Raw genomic sequence first — 17,993 nt, 5'->3', positions numbered from 1 at the left:
TCTCTTTCTAAGCGTCTGGTCAACTCTTGTTTGTGGTGCTGCAGATCCAAGATATACATGCTCTCATCACATGGTGTTTTTCTAATGGTGTATTAGTTGTCACTTTAAAAACTAAACTTTACATTTTGTTTACTGTTAAGAGATAAGGTAAGACTTTATTGATCCCACAATGGGTAAATTCTTGAAAGTATATCTGTCCAAACAGGAACTTGAGCCATCTGATGCTTTACTAACTGAGCTCTCTGGGCTCTTTTATATATAGATCTATAGATCTATAGATATATATAAATATAGATATCTATATCGATATATCTATATCCATATTTATATATATCTATATCTATAGATATCTAGATCTAGATCTAGATATATAGATATAGATATAATAACACACATAATAACAATAAAATAATTTGGGAAAGTTTAAACTTCTTACTAAAGGGTATGAAATGATGGCAAAGATCTGTTTGATCCAGAATCCTTACTGGCCTTTGTTGCATTTAACAATATTCTCATTTCCTGTGACTGTAGTATGATCCACATTATAGCCTGCAGTGTTTATCTAACTTACCAAAGCCAAGCCCTCTGTTTATGATCAGGAACATTATAGACTCATAGACAGTGGCTCAGCCAATCACAGCTCAAAACTTAAAATATTCCAGTTAACAAGCAAACTTTCTCTCCAGATGGAGCGATGACTAAAATCACAAGGGAATGGAGGACTGCAGTATCAGCTGACAGAGAAATAGAACTCCTCAAAGGTTTCATTGGGCCAACACCGGCACTAATATGCATAAAAAAAAAATTACATTAAAAACAATAGACCAGTTTAGATGCTTTGAGGAAACTTTCTCAAAATGTTTGGTTTTGGACAGTGACTAATAAGTTTGGTAGTAATTTCCTGCCAGAAATGCAGGATTACCACAAAATTGTTTTTGCGTGTGTATCATGTGGGATTGTGTTCTGATGGCCTTGTGTACCTTTTAAGGAGTTTAGAGTGCTGTCAGGTGATGTTCCAAAATGTTACAGCCAGCAGTATTGCTTTGCTTTAACTAGCTGCACAGCCAACAACATGTAAAAATGCTACATACATAGTAATGTATCTGTAATCTTTAGTTTGAACCACGCTCACAGGGATGTCTTTTTATAGGTAGTAAATTGCACTTACACTTTTGTGCAAGGTTTTTCCATGCAATTCTTGTAGTGGAGTAACACTGGAGCATGAATGTTCTGTGAAAGCTGATGGAGAACCTCGGAGTGCCTTGGAGGACCTCTCGTAGGTAAGTGCATGCTTGTAAATGAAAGGCTCTCACGTGCCTGGGGAGGATGGAGGTGTACTGGCCCTTTAAGAAGAGCAGGGGAGGGAGCGCGGAGCATCTTGGCTGCGGTGTTTTTGTCTCTCTGTCAGTGAGCGCTCCTGGGCCGAGGCGTTTGAAAGGCTTTCCAGAGGGCAGGTAAGATCAGGAAAAACCCTAAAGTTCCTCCGTTTGAAAAGCGTCTCGGTCTTTTGTTTGTCGGTTAGTGTTTTAAAGCGTCGTCTTGTAAGTGGGACTTCTTTGTGAAGCGTCGCTCCTGCTCGTCCCCCCTGGTGCTCTCTCCCTCTCTTTCCGAAATAACGGATCCATTATCCTCCTAAAGCAAACCAGCTTCGACCATACTACTCCTGTCCGTTTTTTCCCCATTATTTGGGTCCCTTGCTTTTATCTCTATGTGCTATTTTTACCTTAAGAAATGTGTTTAACTGAACGTCGTGCTCGCTCCTGGTGCGTCTTTTTGTTGGAGCATCACTGAAGGCTATGATGGCGAGGAGCCCCGTGAACCACAAATCTCTATCCTAATCATACTTTTCTTGTTTACCAAAAAAGTGTACATGTCATTCTGAACTGATGTCATTGGGTTGAATTATCATATGGGGAATTATCTCTAGAAAAGCTTTGCATTTTCATATAGGTGGCTGTCGCTGTACAGTGCATTATGTGCTTTGTGCATTGTTTTGGAGTCTTGCAGACGGGCATGTTACCACACGACCTAAACTTTTTATTGATTGAAGCAGGAGTTTCAGTGTTGGCGCCATCCCACAGTAAAATGTTGTATTATCAAATCTTCTCAATCGCGGAAATTTATTGAAGCCATAATCAGCACATTTGGATGTCATTTCGCCCTCATTATGAAACTTTTCCTCGTGCCTTACCCATGATCTGTTGCAACTATCCAACCCTTTTTTATGTTTCATTAAAAAAGCGAAAAGCGTAACGAAGACTAATGACCCGGGGGAGAGGGTGGGTCCGTGCATTCTCCAAGTTTTCATCACTTCCAGATGTTCATCAGCGTTTCGTTGCTGCGTCCCACGTTTGCTCGTCTTACCGCATATAGCTGGTCTCTTGTCTCTGGAGATTCAGGCTGGGAGTTTATACCCTTCAGAAGATGGATAAGGTCTGATGGAGCTGTATGTCAGCAGGCAGGGGCAGGAAGAAGGTAAACAAATCTAAACAACAGATGCACTACATGTGTTGTGTCATTACTTGCCCTTTTACACGAATTATCATTGATTTATCTTTATTCTTTATTAAGTGGTGTCTGAGACGACAAAGTGCAAATACTCATGTTTCACTATCAAAATATTGTAATTGAGTTATGTTTATATGAATTATTGTTACAAAGTACGTAGGACGGGATGTCTTGTGTGGTATGTGTGGCACACTCTCCAGATACATCAGTAAACACATCAGATGCTGTTTTGATGAATGACATGCAGGAACTTGGCAGGATGTGGTGGTGTACTCATCAGCCCGTTACACTGCAATATACAATACACCACTGTCCTGTTGCTTTGTAATGGGCTTCTGGCTGCATTAAATCTCCTACCAGCTAATATCCAGAAACTGTACTTTAGTGGCTGCATGGCACTCTATCCTGTTATTTATGGTGTTACATGAGCAGGTCAGTGGTCTGTACACATGACATTTAGTCTACTAGTTAGTATGTGCTTACATTTACCAATCATAATCCTCTCCATATTCCAACAACACCACAACCATAATGGCTGTCAACAAAAACTAGCCAGTATACCCTTTAGGAAGGTAGGATTTCTTGCAGAGTTGTACAGTATTCATTTCAGCTATGCTTGAAATTAAGTATTTCCGTGTTGTTTTGAGATCCAGTGACTGAGTGGAAGGAAGCATCCTAGTTTGCCTGGGGAGCCCCTTGAATCCCAAGAGGCCAATAGGAGTCCCCTAGACTGCAAGTTTGGGATCCTCTAGCCAGGATTGTCTACAGCTGGAGTTTCCTTCAGCATTTTTTTCCCCAATGTGGAATGTGATTGTCTCATTGCAGCATTTGGACCAGGGGTGCTGTAGTGGAATGCAGGGTTATAAACCCCATTTGCACACTGGGCCACACGCCGGGCATTTAAATGGTTCAGTGAGGCTAATGAAATTACACCCTGAACCTGCAGGAGATTGTCTGTCACTGTCTTGTGTCTACTACTGATTAGCTTTTCTGGACAGCTTTATTACACAATAAATCATCTGTTCTTTTAAAACAATACACAGCAGTTGTTAGATTTTCATCATTTGAAGTGGGGGAAGTTGGTGATTAAGGATCTGTAATGTTTTCAAAGGAGCTTCAGTTTAAACACATGTAGCAAAGTTGTTTTATTTATTTGCTTATTTTCAAGAACCTACAAATTAGGGATAAAAGTTCATGCACAGTAGAACTGTAATTCCCAATGTGAGGGTTAGTACTCCTATCTAACTATTTTGAGTAATGTCTGTTTTCAGGGAACATATGATCTATTCTGGCTTCTAAAGTACTATAGTACTTTATTATCTGCCTGAGTAATCTGACTTATTCTCCTTTAATACATTAATCACTCAGAAAAGTGATATGAGTAAAGTACACAAAGATTTTCTTGGCCTGTTTTGTTGTTTTTATGTCCACAGTGTCTTTTGATTAGAGGGTCTCTCTGAATCAGGAAGTAATTGATAAGATCCCTTAGAAGAAACCACTTAACAACATCTTCACTTCGGTGAGATTACTTCCACTGCTCGGCAGTGCTGTCTGCTCCGTACCACCCTAACACACGTTGACCTGATCTTTAAATTCTAGCCCCAGTCTCACTCTCCCCACTATTCCTGTCTGGAGTTTGTCTTCCTCCCCTTCTGACCTCGCAGTTTCCTCAAAACAATGCAAACCTGTGCCCCGCTGCTCAGCATCATTCTTAATCCCCACCTCCACAACTGCACAGGAATTTTTGTGTCTTCTGGTGCTGCTTCTTGCTGCTCAGTCCCACCCTTGTTCGGTTTCCTGTTGGAGGTCAGCACATTGTCCAATAACAGACTGGCGGGTATTTATTCTACTCCTGTTCCAGGAGTAATGTGAGCTGCATGGCCCCACCCTTTGGCCATACGCTAGCCAGCACCAGACTGCTCAGCCCAGCTCCGTCTGCTCCGTCATACCACCACTCCCTAATGTAAAAAACACAGCCTTTTTGCTGAAGAGCGAGAGAAGTCCCACAAGGTTATGATTTCACTGTCCTAAGTTTAAAGCCCAAATTAGTCGAAAACCCTCCACAAGTGCACACTGTATTCCCATGTTGATATGACATCATCTGGCCTCATTATAAAGGCCCCTGTCTGTCAAGCAGTGACGTATGCTGGTCAGTCACATTGTGCCCAGTCTGGTGACAAATTGTTCCTGTTGGTTCTGCATTTAGCATTCTTTCCCTGCATAAAAACTGTTGTAATTGTTTTCTTATTAATTATTCATTCGAGACCAGTTGGCTGAATGAAACTATCTGTGCTGTGGAGTAAAAAGGGGACAAAGAAGTAGCTAGATCAACAAGCACGCCTTCTGGGTTTTGTTTGTTTAAAACTCTTCTGTATGTTTATATATATAGTTTTTTATGGTCTGTTACAGAGAAAAAAAACTATAATAATCTTTATTTAGTTAGGCAAAGTGCAGTTTCTCATAGGGATTCTCTATTGTCTGTTTTAAGGAGTGGAATGCATAAATGATGGTAATCTTCTAGGTGGAGCTATATAAGATTATGAGAAAGGGTCCTTTGAAAGTTTATTTACTCATTGTGACTGGTTTTGCAGGCATCTATGTAATCTTCTGGATGGTTCTTCCTGTGTTAACGGGGAGTAGACTAGATGCTGGCAGCAGGGTCTCTCAGCAGCAGGCTTTGCTGTGATTCATACTGGTGGAGTCCAAAAACTGAGAACAGTCGTGGCCTTTTCATTTGTGAAGTTTCCATCTACATCTCAGCAGCATTTTTTTCTTCCCCCCCTCCTCTTGCAGTTGTGCCTTTCTTTCCTCACATTCCCACTCCTTCTCTCCCACCCTCCCTTACATACTGTACTGCTCTCCGCTGCTTTCCCTCTCTCTCTTACTCCTGCTCCTTTTTTTCCTCGTTTACGTTTTCCTTCTCCCTGTTACCCTTTCTCCTGGGCTGGGAGGAAGTGACTAGTTTGTTTCTGGATCCTTGGGGAACAGAAAGATGGAGCCCACTTTCCTGTAACCCTTTCTTCGTCTGACCACAGCCTCTTGCTATATTTTGTCTCTGTTTAGACACAGCAATTAGCTTGGTATGATGAGAGTGGCATATAATCTTGCAACTTACACTGTCAACCCACTTACACTGAGTTTTCTGGACGTTGACGTTAGAAAAAGCTGCATTTTGTGACCAGGGTCTTGTTAAAAATGGTCTTAATTACTGGGAAATAACACATTGAAAATACATCATATTCTTAGATTTGTGAGATTTCTTAGATAAGTGAATTAAAAACAGCTAAATCACTCGCCTGTCATTATCATCCAGGGCCGTACATTAATAAATCAATTTAAAAGCTACAGCTGTGTTTGCTGATCCGTGGGAGTTGCCAGGCCTTGGACAGTGTTGGTGTGCTGGTGTTTTTATCTGTGCAGTGTGGGAGTTGATTGGAGTTCAAGTTGCCTTCTGTAACATTTGGTATTTGTGTTACGCAAGTATTTGCAGTCTGCACCAACAGAGGTATTGCATTAATGTATATGCTGCTGTATTCAGTCAGCTATCTATTCGTAAGATGTTTCCTTCAGTGTCCTGCATAATTACCAGCACTGATAGCTGTGTTTGGAGCCTTGGACACTTCTAGATCTAGACACAAATCACTTCATCCTGCTTCTTGTCTTTCCAGTTTCTGTCTGTGTGTGTGTCCATAACCACATTTCATCAACTGTTTGTTTGTTTTGAGCCAAATTTCCTTGTCACACACTCACATGCACACTGTTTCTCTCTGTCTCGCTTTCTCAGATGCCCCTCCTTGCTTTATATTAGAACCAGCTGTGGAACTAGGGGCTGAATGAATGGCTCTTTGTGATTTGGCTGTCGTTTCAGCCGAAAAGGTCCACTTATCCCCCACCCCTCCACCCTCAGTGGCATTCTGCTTGACAACAATCTGAAACAATGGAGTGAACAACAACAAGTCATGTTATGGTATTATGTAAAGGTCATCCATCAGCATTTTTAGGTTGTGAGACCCTCCAACAAAATGTCGAATGCACTTGCACAGCAGTTCGACTTTGAGCAGCCGAAGTCAAAGTATGAGAATCAGCAGACACAGTCATGCAGCTTATCTGGCGGACATGCACACAGTAGTTACAGGACAAGCTTCTAGTCTCCGATTTCCATGAGGCATTCAAAGGCTGGGGAAATCAGTATGGCTTTACGTTTTTAAAGGTGATCTGTGCAGATGATTTTCTTGTGAAGAAACGGGGAGGTGTGTTTACGTCAATGCAATAGAATTAAAAGTGTTAGCCACAGAAGTAAGAAAACAGAAACATTGTCCAATCACATATCAGGGTGTCTCCTCGCCTTGAATTGATTTAGAGAGACTGGAGAACTGGAGAAGGGAATGGGGTTGCACAAAGTGTTTCTAGAAAGCTGGGAGAGGAGGAGAAAGGATATGCATGGATCAGGCTTCACATCTCAGAGAGTGACTGGCATTTCATGGGGATACAGTATATTATTCACATCCGGTGTGTCAGTCAAAACCACTGAAATGTTTTGGAATGTGTTTTTCTGGCTTTGAAACCTGTGTTTATAGTCATGCGTGGGCAACATTTTTTTGTAGTAAGTCTCTTCTTATGTCTGAGACAACACTTTTTAACAGATATTTGAGGCATCTTTTCTGAAGTAAATTTTTATTCTGAGCTACAAACTGTCAAAACCTGTGACTGTCAAAGTTAAATTTGTTGTTTTCAACTTGTTTCCCACAGGGGCTGACTGTAAGAGTGCAATAAAAGGAAGCAAGAACAAGGAGCCTGGGGAGGAGAGATCCCATCCTAGCAGCCTGGTACCTGGTACGAAGCGGAAAATAAATCCCTCTTTTCCTAATTCACAAAACGTTTCCAAGCTTGAGCAGAATAGCAATCATTAAGGCTGGGAGATTCAGAAAGGCAGTGGAAAAATCCACAAAGATCTTCATTGGGTGGTGGGAAGAGTGATATTTCTGACTTAGCAATTCTGGGGCCTAATCCTTTGTAATGGCAATAATAATAAGGTAACTCAGTAAATGGAAGAAATGAGTTTGATGAACTTGGGAGAGCTGACCTCGAAACGAAGTCTAGCATTTTAAATTACTCTTCAGGGTGGTCTCAGTCCTCTGATACACCAAGGACACACAAATCCATATACAGACTGTAAATTAAACATAGTTTTTAAACCTCTAACTAGCATCCAGACATTTGGTTGTTAATGAATAAACTTGAAGCCACCAGGTTTGTACAAAATACCATTTTTCACAGGTTGCCGTAAGAGGTCAACGAAGCTACACTATAGTTCTTCTTCTGAAATCTTACTGGACATACCACAGACGTGTAATTTGTGCTGGATGAACTGCATCTTATCCCCCAGAGGTTGTCCTAATCTTAATAGCAGGGAATGGGAGGAAGTAGACCAGGCAATGTTAACATCCGTTGGTATGATGTGCAGCTGTATAGGGAGGTAGGGGAGCGTAATGGGTGCAAGACATTTTGTCCTGGTCCTTGTCTGAAGTACAGGTGCGTGGCACACTGGTTTTTGCTCAGATATAATCTTAAAGGAGCTCAGTTTGAAATTCAACAGTGAGGGAGGAACACTCCACCCCTCAATTCCACACGCTCTTCTCCTCACAAGGAATACAGACACACCAAACACAACTGAAACGTCCAGTGATCCACTGTTGAAGAAGCAGATGTGGAGGCCTTATTGCGTGGACAGTAAGAGGGTGCTGTGGGAAGACTGGCACCTAGAGGAGCAATAAAGAGAGGGACATTTGAAGGAGAGAATAGCTTGATAGTTTTTGTGTAGATAAGATTTGAAGGAGTTAGAAAACCACATTTTGGAATTCGAAGAGGAATCGGGTGGACACTGTCAGCCGTCATGTCTGCTGGGCTGGCATGTTTCGTTGTCTAACTGCAGACTATAATTATATCTCATCAAGTGTCCCCTGTCAGCACTGTCCTCCACCCTCCTGTGTACATTTTTTCTCTCACTCAGTTTTTCACACACACATGCTCCTCCCACTCACAACTACTCCCCTTATCTCTGTCATATTCTCACATTCCCGCATGTTGCCGCTAATCAAACACTTTTATTTGTCCCTGGAAAGACTTGCATGGTGAGATAAAGGCAGGGGGTCAAAACCCACCTGAGTTGCCTTTAATTCTTATTGTTAATGTTTAATAAAAAATATTCCAGTCCTTTTAAAGGTTTTTTTTTGCCTTCTGTAATGAGTGCTTTAGTCTTGTTACCATTTTTAGCATTTCATCACCTGATAATTTCTTTGTGAGTAATATGAAATAATTACTTCATATTTACTACAACTACTTTTTTAAAACCTGCACATGAGAAGCCTCTATAATTGTAAACAAAGGCCAGTATGTGCACATACTTTATGCAATATTTTTCCTTACCCCTGTAATGATAAATAGTCTGCACTTATATAGCTCCTTTCCACCTATTGGTAGTCAAAGTGATTTACATTTCTTCTCGTCCACCCATTCGCACTCGCATTTGCACACACACTCACACACTGATGAGGGAGCTTCTATGCAACTGGCCAACGCTCACAGGGAGCAACTAAGTTGGGGTTCAGTGTCTTGTTCAAGATTGGTGGACAACCGCTCTACCTCCTGCACCACAGTCTGCCCTACTGTGTGTGAGAGTTTTGGAATGAGGGGGTTGTGAAAGGAACACAGATAAGGGAAATAACTCTGAGACATTAAACTGAATACAGGACTTGAAAAATACCAAATCACTCTAGTCACTATTTCCAAGTGTCTTATTTTTCACAAATGAGCAAGCACTGACTAGGGTCACAAGACAGCGAGAGTCAGGGGGAGCTCGAATTTGAGAAGGAGAGACTCCATTCCTTCTGAAGATGAATCAAACTGCTTTTCCTTTAGACACAATAAAGCAGAGGTTTGTGGTCAAAACTTATGATGTTAGCTCTTTAAAATTTAAGCAATTTAATGGTTTTCAACTGGCTAATGCTGTGGATGGCTTAAACATTACATCCAGAGTTACCACAAAGTGACCTAGAAAGTTAATCTTTTGTAAGTAGACACAATCTCAGAGACACAAGCTTTGTAGGAGCTGCCTCACTGCTGATCCTGTATTGCTCTTAATGGGAGGAAAAGACACAATCTTTTGTTTATAAAGGTTCAAAATACATTAGCTCTGCTGTGATAATGCATTGTGTTACTGTATGTTCTCAGCGATTCACTATAGATTCTGTTTCAAAGAGAGTGAATGTGGAAGGAAAGAGAGAGCAGCTTAAACCTCCTGATCATCAGCTGATGTTGATAGGGACGAAAGCACCAGAAAAGCACAGAGAGAACAAAGAGGAGGAGAAATATTTGGAGAAAGTGAGGGGAGAAGAGGAGAGTGTGTATGTAAACCCTAAATTGAGAGGCTAAGTTAGTGTGTGCAGATGATTCCTAATAAGGTTGTAACTAGCAGTCTCAAACCTCTGTCCTGGAAGTAAGTGCCAGGAAACTTTCCCCTGTAACTTCACTTCTCCCAGTGCTAAGAACAGAAACAAATACACACTCCACTGTGACCCACTGTGCTCTAAAAATTAGAGATAAAACTAGAGAGGATACCAAGGGGGTAAAATAGCAAAGTATGATTATTTTTGGACCATCACACTTGAAGAATAGTAAGGTCGAATAGAAGCCATATGTAAAGTACATCTGTATAATCTCCATATATACCGATCTTAACATGTTTCTGTTGGAAATTAACAATCATGTTTTATTGAATTAACTCCTGTCTTGTCATTACTATATGACAAAAGATACAATTTTAAAAATGGCATTGACATTAAAATTATTAACATGTATCTGTGTCTCCACAGGTGAGAGTTAGTGGGTGTTTTATACCAGCCACAGGCTCATTATGGCTCAGGTGCTGCATATGGATCCAGGCTTCCCAGGTGCACTCTTTATTCTTACTAATCATACCCAACATTCAGCACATTTATTCTCATATTAGTAGGATTTGAGCTTTCAGATAACTTGCAAGTATTTTAACTGTTGTAAAATCCCTGCATTTACAAGGTCAGGTTCACTTTGTACTTAATTCTGAGGTTATTTTAAAGTGCATACATAAATAGAGTTAATGCTATTTTCTGAAGTCTGAGCCCAAGATTAGACACAGATTTCCAGAGTTTCTGTTTTTTTTAAAGTTGATTTCCTTCCCTCTCAGGGAAACTCAACCCACCAGCTCCTCCTTCTCTGCATGGAAAGGAACAGGAGGCACCCTACTCAGTGGAGACCCCCTATGGCTATCGTTTGGACCTAGACTTTCTTAAATATGTTAATGACATAGAGAAGGGAAACACTATCAAGAAGGTTCCTGTCCAACGCCGGCCACGCTATGGCTCCCTGCCTCGTGGGTATGGGTACACTGGCTCCTGGTGGACATCCACAGAGTCCCTTTGCTCCAATGCCAGCATAGACAGCCGACACTCCTCCTTCTCCTATTGTGCCCCAGGCTACCACACGTCACAGAGGCCCACCTTCAGCTCTGCCCGGGTAGAGAAGACCCTGTTGGATGCACGAAGGAAGCTGGAAGAGGAGAAGGAGGGGCGGAGGTTCTCCAACCTGGGCAGCATGCATAGCAGTGTGGCAGGCTCTAATACCTCCATCAGCAGTGCACACAGCTTCAACCGGTCCCAGGGTGGTGGTGGATCCTTTACCCCGATGAGCTCTGGACTCTCCACTCCAGTGACCCCAACCCCAGCCCACCTCCAGCACATCAGGGAGCAGATGGCAGCAGCTCTCAGGAAGATTAAGGAGCTTGAGGAGCAGGTGAAAACCATTCCTGTGCTGCAGGTCAAAATTTCTGTGCTGCAAGAGGAGAAACGGCAACTCAGTGTCCAGCTGAAGAGCCAGAAGTTTTTGGGACACACTCTGGGCTTCAACCGAGGTCGGCCACGTGGGGAACTCTACATCGACATCCCTGAAGAAGAGTCAAGCACTGGAGCTCAGAGCAGCAACATGCCAGCAGGGCCACTGTCTTCCACCACACCTGAGGGCTCCAAACAAGATTCAGGGTGTGAGATTGAGGACACAGTGATAGTGAGTGGAGCACGACCAGATGCAAAGCAGGAAGTGCGCACTATAGGAGTCGGACCGGAATACTCGAGGAGTAGTTGTCAGGTGGGAGTCTGGGTTCGGGAGGAGGATCTGGGTCTTCTGCCAGAAACAGTGGCTCTTAGGAATCAAGTTTGTCAGCTTGAGGGCAAGATAAAGAGGACGATGCAGGAGCTGCAGGCTGCACAACAGCAGGTAACAGCACTAAAGAAAACCCCTCAGGCAGAGCATCCAGTTATGGCTACCAGCATGGGTTGGCAGGAGCCACAAGGCGGCAGTCTGCACACTCTGGTCAGCTTCACACAGCAGCCCCAACAGAGGGAACAGAGAACTGTGGGAATCCAGGTGTACACCTTGGAGCAGCCTACCGTGGTAGAGGTGGGCACACTGCTGCGAGCGGAGAGCTGCAGCTCTCCGGCTCTGCAACCAGCTGTTGGAGTTGTGGAGGGACACCATAGAGAACAAGGTGAAGGTCTGGATTTACCTGGTAGTGTATGATCAAGGGCACTGATTTACAAGTTTATTATTTTTATTTGAAAAGCCTATTGCAGTGCTATGAAACTGCCCTTTTTGAAGCTTATAATGAGTCAATAAATGTCGCCTGAATGGAAGGTGTGTTGGACTAAAAAATGTGAATCAATTTAAATGAAAATGTGAATAAGTACCTCTCTGACACCAGAACAACACATTTTGAGCCAGAAATTATTGCACTCTATTGTCTAAAATTGCATTAGGTTGCACAAATGTAGCCATTATATAATTTGCAGTGAGTTTCCGTTCACTTTTAATGAAAAATTTTATATAAAGTAGTTTCTTTTGTTCTTTTTGTAAACTCCCATTCGACATTTGGTAAGTTAAGGTTGATAAGTCCTTTTTTCGTTCTCATAGATCTTCCAGTTGAGTTTCCAATTGCGGTCAGCTCTAAGCAGGTGCGTGATGTCCTAAAGAGCGAAGTGTCCACTTCGGTACCTGTAGCTACTCCTGGCATTGCCGTAGGCTCATCTGGGAATCAGATTGATTTAATGTATTCCAAAGAAGGAGAAACGCACCTGCATTCAAACACAGAGGCTGTCCAGTCCCAAGAAGGCCCTAAGACAGGTAAGTAGCCTGATCTGGATTCAAAGCACTTCTTGATCATCATTCTGACTTCTAATTATACTATGTTCACTGTTATCTTTTCCAGCCTCATCTCCCCAGTCCTCTCTAAGGTCCATTATGAAGCGGAAAGCAGAAGGTGAACCAGGATCTCCAACCACCAAGAAAAACCTACAGTTCATTGGTGTCAATGGAGGGTAAGGGTCAGTTGTTGCAGACCACCAACCATATTCTGAACAATGTGGTAATTATAGATCTCTAGTAATTTACTCTTAGTTGTGCATTTGGAAGAGAGAAGAAAATGCTCTCAAATGTTCACAAACACAGAGTTTGTAGTACCCAAATGGCTTGTGTTCCACTATGCAAATGTATTTGAATTAACAGTTAAGCAGATGTGAGGTGCACAGACTTGTTTGCTAGGGAAACATTATTGTCTTGCAGCTATGAGTCCACATCATCAGACAACAGCAGCAGCGAGAGCTCAGATGAAGGAAGTGACTCTAGTGAATATCATGAAGCTAGAGAAAAACTACCAGAGCCTACAGTCCAGCATGTGGAAACAAGCCCCACCAAGACTTCCCAGCCCCAAGAAAGCAATGTTCCTCAGCAGCCTGTTGCAAATCTACCAGCCATAGTTCTAGGCTCAGAGCAGATTCCCAAGCAGTCTCCATCTGTAGAAACAAAAGTGCTAAACAAAGCCCCCCAGTCACCAGCAACAGACGCAGTTGTCCAAAAATGCGTGTCACAGCCACCAGCCTCTTACCGCACCCTGACTCCTTCATGTCCAGCTAACAAGGCTGCCAGCCAGTTATTGGAGAAGCAAACCCCGGGGCTCACCTCCACAACATCATACACTGAATCCCCTCCTGAGCAAGGCTCTTTAAAGTCCTCATTTACCTCTTCTTCGTCACCGTGTGACACTAAAACCACCAAGATTACGAACCAGCAGCACACCATAGAGTCAGGTACAACTGTCCTCTCCAGCCAGTCCGAGTCAAAACCAGCAGTTGACAGCATCACAAATACCACAGCATCAACCAAACAAGTCAGGTAAATGTGCACATGGTTAACAGATGGACATGTGTTTGACCATCTGTGACTGATGTTATCACCTTGTGTTTCTCAGACTGGAAATAAGTGACAGCCTGATGTCAGCTCTTTACACCCTGCAGAAAGCCCTGGGGGACCCCAATGCCTTCAGCCAACAAGGAGCAGTAAGTTGTCAATTTCATTCAACCAGGAGAATGAAATCCAGGAATGTCCCTTTTTCTTAAAGCAATTATATTGACAGCTACACACAGAAACGACCAAGATAAAACACCTTCCAATTCTGATATTGTCCTCAGAATGTCATGAACTTGGTCTTGACACAACATTTATGAAAATTTTAAACAGGATTACTTGTCTGTAAACGTCCTCATTGTGTCTGATCTCAGAGGGCAGCCTACACCACCGTGCTGCAGGAGTGGCTGCGCGTGTCCTGTCACAAAGCAGCAGACACAGCTGTTGTCAAGGCCTACATGGATGCCTTCGCCTCAATCTCCCCTCAGCTGCTGGAGTTTGTGATCAACATGGCAGACGGCAACGGGAATACAGCGCTTCACTACACCGTCTCCCACTCTAACTTCCCTGTGGTGAAGCTGCTGCTGGATACTGGTGAGCTTGGTGTGAGCATGTGCATGTGAAACCGAGAGTATTTGAAGACAAATGAGAGAAGAAGAAAATAAGACTACTCAAATAATTTATTCAAACTGTCACAAGTTGAACTCGTCTTCATTCCACTGAGCCAAAATGTTTTTGTGTTTTCCTGATACAAAATCCTATATTTCAAACTGCTGTCTGTTTAAACAAAAATGTTTTGCCTTGAAATATTGTGGTTGAGAAATTATAAAAATTGATAGCTAATTTTGTGTTAGCTAATGTGTCATGTCCTGTATCTTGCATGTCTTCTTGTCATCATGAGTGTCTGAATATCAGTTGTTGGTGATGCTGTTATATCACCCATCACACTGATTGCCCCATATACCTGACAGGTCTGTGTAATGCTGACAAGCAGAACAAAGCAGGCTACACTGCCATCATGCTGACGGCTCTGGCTGCCTTCCACTCTGACAGTGACCTTCAAACTGTCCTCCAGCTGCTGCGAACAGGCGATGTCAATGCGAAGGCCAGTCAGGTGCGCCCTCTAGTGCTCATTAGATCTTACTGCATGTCATGAACCGCGCACTCTGTATGTAAAGTGGTAACAGTACTATCTCATGTTGAAAGTGAGTTTAAAGACTTTGAAAAATGTGTGTCTGCAGGCCGGTCAGACGGCACTGATGCTTGCGGTGAGTCATGGTCGAGGAGACATGGTGCGGGCGCTGCTGTCCTGTGGGGCGCAGGTCAACATTCGCGATGATGATGGCTCCACAGCACTTATGTGCGCCTGTGAACATGGTCACGTGGACATTGTGCGTCAGCTGCTGTCTGTGCCAGGCTGTGATGCCACTCTCACAGATAATGTAAGGATAGTACATTAAGTTTTTTTCTCTTTCTTGCTACTTTTGCCCAAACCCATCATCTCATCGTCGTTCTCATGTTTGCATCGTACAGGACGGCAGCACTGCACTGTCCATTGCCCTGGAGGCCAGCCAGAATGACATAGCTGTGCTTCTTTATGCTCACCTCAACTTTGCAAAGCCTCCTTCCCCTGTAAGTGTTTTCATATGCTGCTAGCTGCATGTAGTGTTGTAATAGGGGAAGAGTAACCATTTTTGACCACCATTCAACAAGGAAACAAAACCTGTTATAGACAAGGAAGAAAGTATTCAGAAATGTGTCCATGACCTCTTTCCCTAAAAAAAGGTGGACACGGTTATTCTGGTAAATTTAAGTCACTGAAGAAGTGATAGATGTGACCAGCAAACACTAAATTAACACATTTGATGCTAAGCTGTATGATACAAGCATACATATCGCTAAAGTTGGAATTTTTCTTTAAATTCTAAACATTGGCTGTAATGTTTTATACAACCTAGATTTCACTATACACAGCGGGTACTTATCATTTCGATACATTTACAGACAGTTTTTCTGCTGTATATATTAGCAAAACTCAATCTGCAGTATGTTTGGCCCCAGCTAAGGATTAAAGTAGTTTCACCCCAAAACACACAAACAGTCACAAATGACCTCAAATTTATCTTCTAACTATAATGTCTTCTTTTTTTAAATAATGTCTAGGTTTCACCCAAGTCTCCTCTCTTGGGTTCTTCTCCTCCTACTGGTGAAACAAAATAAATCATCTTGCCTCTGCCTCTAACAGCAGCTCTACAGCCACTTCAACTACTCATATTATACTGTGTGTGTGTGTTTTTTTATTTTGTGTAAGAAAAGGTTTGTGTATGTGTGTGTGTGTGTGTGTGTGTGTGTGTTCACCTTCTATAATTTAACTACATTCAAATGTGCAGATTAATACATGACAGCTGCCATCCATTTCTTGTTGTACAGTATTATTTTAATCACAGTGTTGGTTGATAACATAGAGTTCTTGTATAGTACAATCTGAAAAACTGAACATCTAGAAAAGCTGTATAAACACTAGTTCTGCCTTGCAGTAATCCAGTTGTCAGCACTGTTTTAGTGGCACTTACAAGTCAAAACTGTTCACAAAATTACATTACAAATTTCATATACGCTTGTGTGTTTTCATGTGGATTACAGGAATATGTTTTCATTTTAATGTCTTCAAGAGCTGTCACACATTATCAGTCATCTGGAATAACAAAAGCCACCAGCATGGAAGATGAAGTGTCCTTGCCTCAACTAGCTCATTGGTGTTACAGAACAGAAAACACCACTTCAACAATATTTCCGTATTTATACTTAAGGTTTATTTCCACTAGAGTATTTTTGATAAGGATATTTTATTCTGAGTTTATTCAGGAACGCCAAGGATCACAATTTTTTTTTCCCAAGCAAAAGTTATGTTTTTAGACCTTTTTAACCAGAGGACAATTTTTTTATTTTGTGGCTACAACTACATTTCCCTAATTCAACCCAAAGATGTATCACTTCAGTCAATTCTGTGGCAAGCATATTGTGGTGCGAAATTAACGCAGCCTAGCATCAGTATGGAAGACGAAAGAGCTTTATTCTCTAAAGGATATGGTACTATGGTATTTGTATTTTTATATTTGAAGGCATCTTGGATTGAATGATTGAATGTACTGGTGAAGCCACCTTGGTTGTGGTCCTACCGGTAAGATTTGTTTTGGAATCAGAAAGTGATTGGGGTTGAAACAGGCCATGTGATGTAAGATATGAATATCAAAATAATATATGTCAAAATGAACTGGTAGTTATTCTGCCTAAAATCAAATTCCTTGAACAAAAGTGCATAGACCGTTGATGTCTATTACTTTTTAATGTTTTTCACAATTTTCATATTCTCTTTTAAATGACTGAATTTTTATAAACTCAATTTTTTAATTTAAGTATCTTTTTATACATTTAGAATTTTAAAACTCACACCTACTTAATGTAATCGCACAGCTCTGTATGTTAGATGAAGGTTTATGTAAAATTCTAGATTGTAATTCTCTTCTTCTAATTTGTGCATTTTGGAAAAAAAACAATGAAACAATAAATGTTGATCACTCTGTTTCTTTTTCAATTATTCAATATTGCTGTTCTTTGCAAGTTCCCCTCAGTGGTTTCGCACTAGCCTATATTACATCATAGCAATTTTTAATAAAGTCATATTGCTTATAAAAATAAAATAATCAAAATTTTCACGTTTTTCTCTGGCTGGCAAACTCAAGTTTCATATATTATTTATATGATTATTATTAATATTGGAGAAGGTACAGTAGGGGGCGCTCCAACACAAACAGCAGCTTAAATTGTCTCAAGAACTGCGCTGGGCCAGGTTTACTATTAGTATATTATCCATTAATAGCGCCAAACCTGTTAAATCTATCAGAGCTTTGGTAACATGCTCTATTATAAATGAATCCTTTATCCCGGTGGCATCTAGTTTAATCTGAAATGGATGAATTAAGATGAATTTTCCCAAATGTTTCCCATAGGAAATAACTAGTGTTCATTTGGGAGTCTATCAGGGGTCTGTTTTCTGTTTGTTTTGTACAAACTACACCAACTACTTAATGTTTACATTAAGCTTTTCTGGTATTAGTCATGTTTATTAAATTGGCTCAGTAAGTGCACTGGTCACAATCTCCAAGAAAAACTCTGTCAGAGCTCCAGTCCAGCTGGCCTTCTCAGAAATCTCTGTT

The 17,993-nt window shown here is 41.6% G+C and overlaps 1 protein-coding gene across 3 annotated transcripts; it reads left to right on the top strand.

Moving 5' to 3' along the window:
• Positions 1-1,335: 1,335 nt before the first annotated feature.
• On the top strand, positions 1,336-17,359 carry kank2 (KN motif and ankyrin repeat domains 2). 3 transcript variants are annotated; one of them, XM_067477187.1, is made up of 14 exons: positions 1,384-1,454; positions 2,242-2,475; positions 7,258-7,341; positions 10,380-10,457; positions 10,730-12,085; positions 12,508-12,717; positions 12,803-12,911; positions 13,156-13,764; positions 13,841-13,928; positions 14,151-14,370; positions 14,748-14,890; positions 15,018-15,218; positions 15,310-15,408; positions 15,940-17,359. In XM_067477187.1, the coding sequence occupies exons 4-14, from the start codon at positions 10,421-10,423 to the stop codon at positions 15,994-15,996; spliced, it is 3,129 nt and encodes a 1,042-aa protein (XP_067333288.1). In that variant the 5' UTR covers positions 1,384-1,454; positions 2,242-2,475; positions 7,258-7,341; positions 10,380-10,420; the 3' UTR covers positions 15,997-17,359. The 3 variants fall into 3 exon arrangements, with proteins under 3 accessions (XP_067333289.1, XP_067333287.1, XP_067333288.1); XM_067477186.1 differs by lacking the exon at positions 2,242-2,475 and having other exon boundaries at positions 1,338-1,454; XM_067477188.1 differs by lacking the exons at positions 2,242-2,475; positions 13,156-13,764 and having other exon boundaries at positions 1,336-1,454.
• The last annotated feature ends 634 nt before the right edge of the window (positions 17,360-17,993 follow it).

The sequence above is a fragment of the Channa argus genome, chromosome 15, assembly GCF_033026475.1.
Source record: "Channa argus isolate prfri chromosome 15, Channa argus male v1.0, whole genome shotgun sequence".
Classification (NCBI taxonomy): domain Eukaryota; kingdom Metazoa; phylum Chordata; class Actinopteri; order Anabantiformes; family Channidae; genus Channa; species Channa argus.
The sequence above is the reverse complement of the archived record's forward strand: the minus strand, read 5'-3'. Positions and strand labels throughout refer to the sequence as shown.

Excerpts from the sequence above, each read along its gene's own strand:
- kank2 (XM_067477186.1), top strand. The coding sequence starts at position 10,421 with ATGGCTCAGGTGCTGCATATGGATCCAGGCTTCCCAG. Across the intron at positions 14,371-14,747 it reads GAAGCTGCTGCTGGATACTG|GTCTGTGTAATGCTGACAAG; the intron begins GTGAGCTTGGTG and ends TATACCTGACAG. Across the intron at positions 15,409-15,939 it reads TTGCAAAGCCTCCTTCCCCT|GTTTCACCCAAGTCTCCTCT; the intron begins GTAAGTGTTTTC and ends AATAATGTCTAG.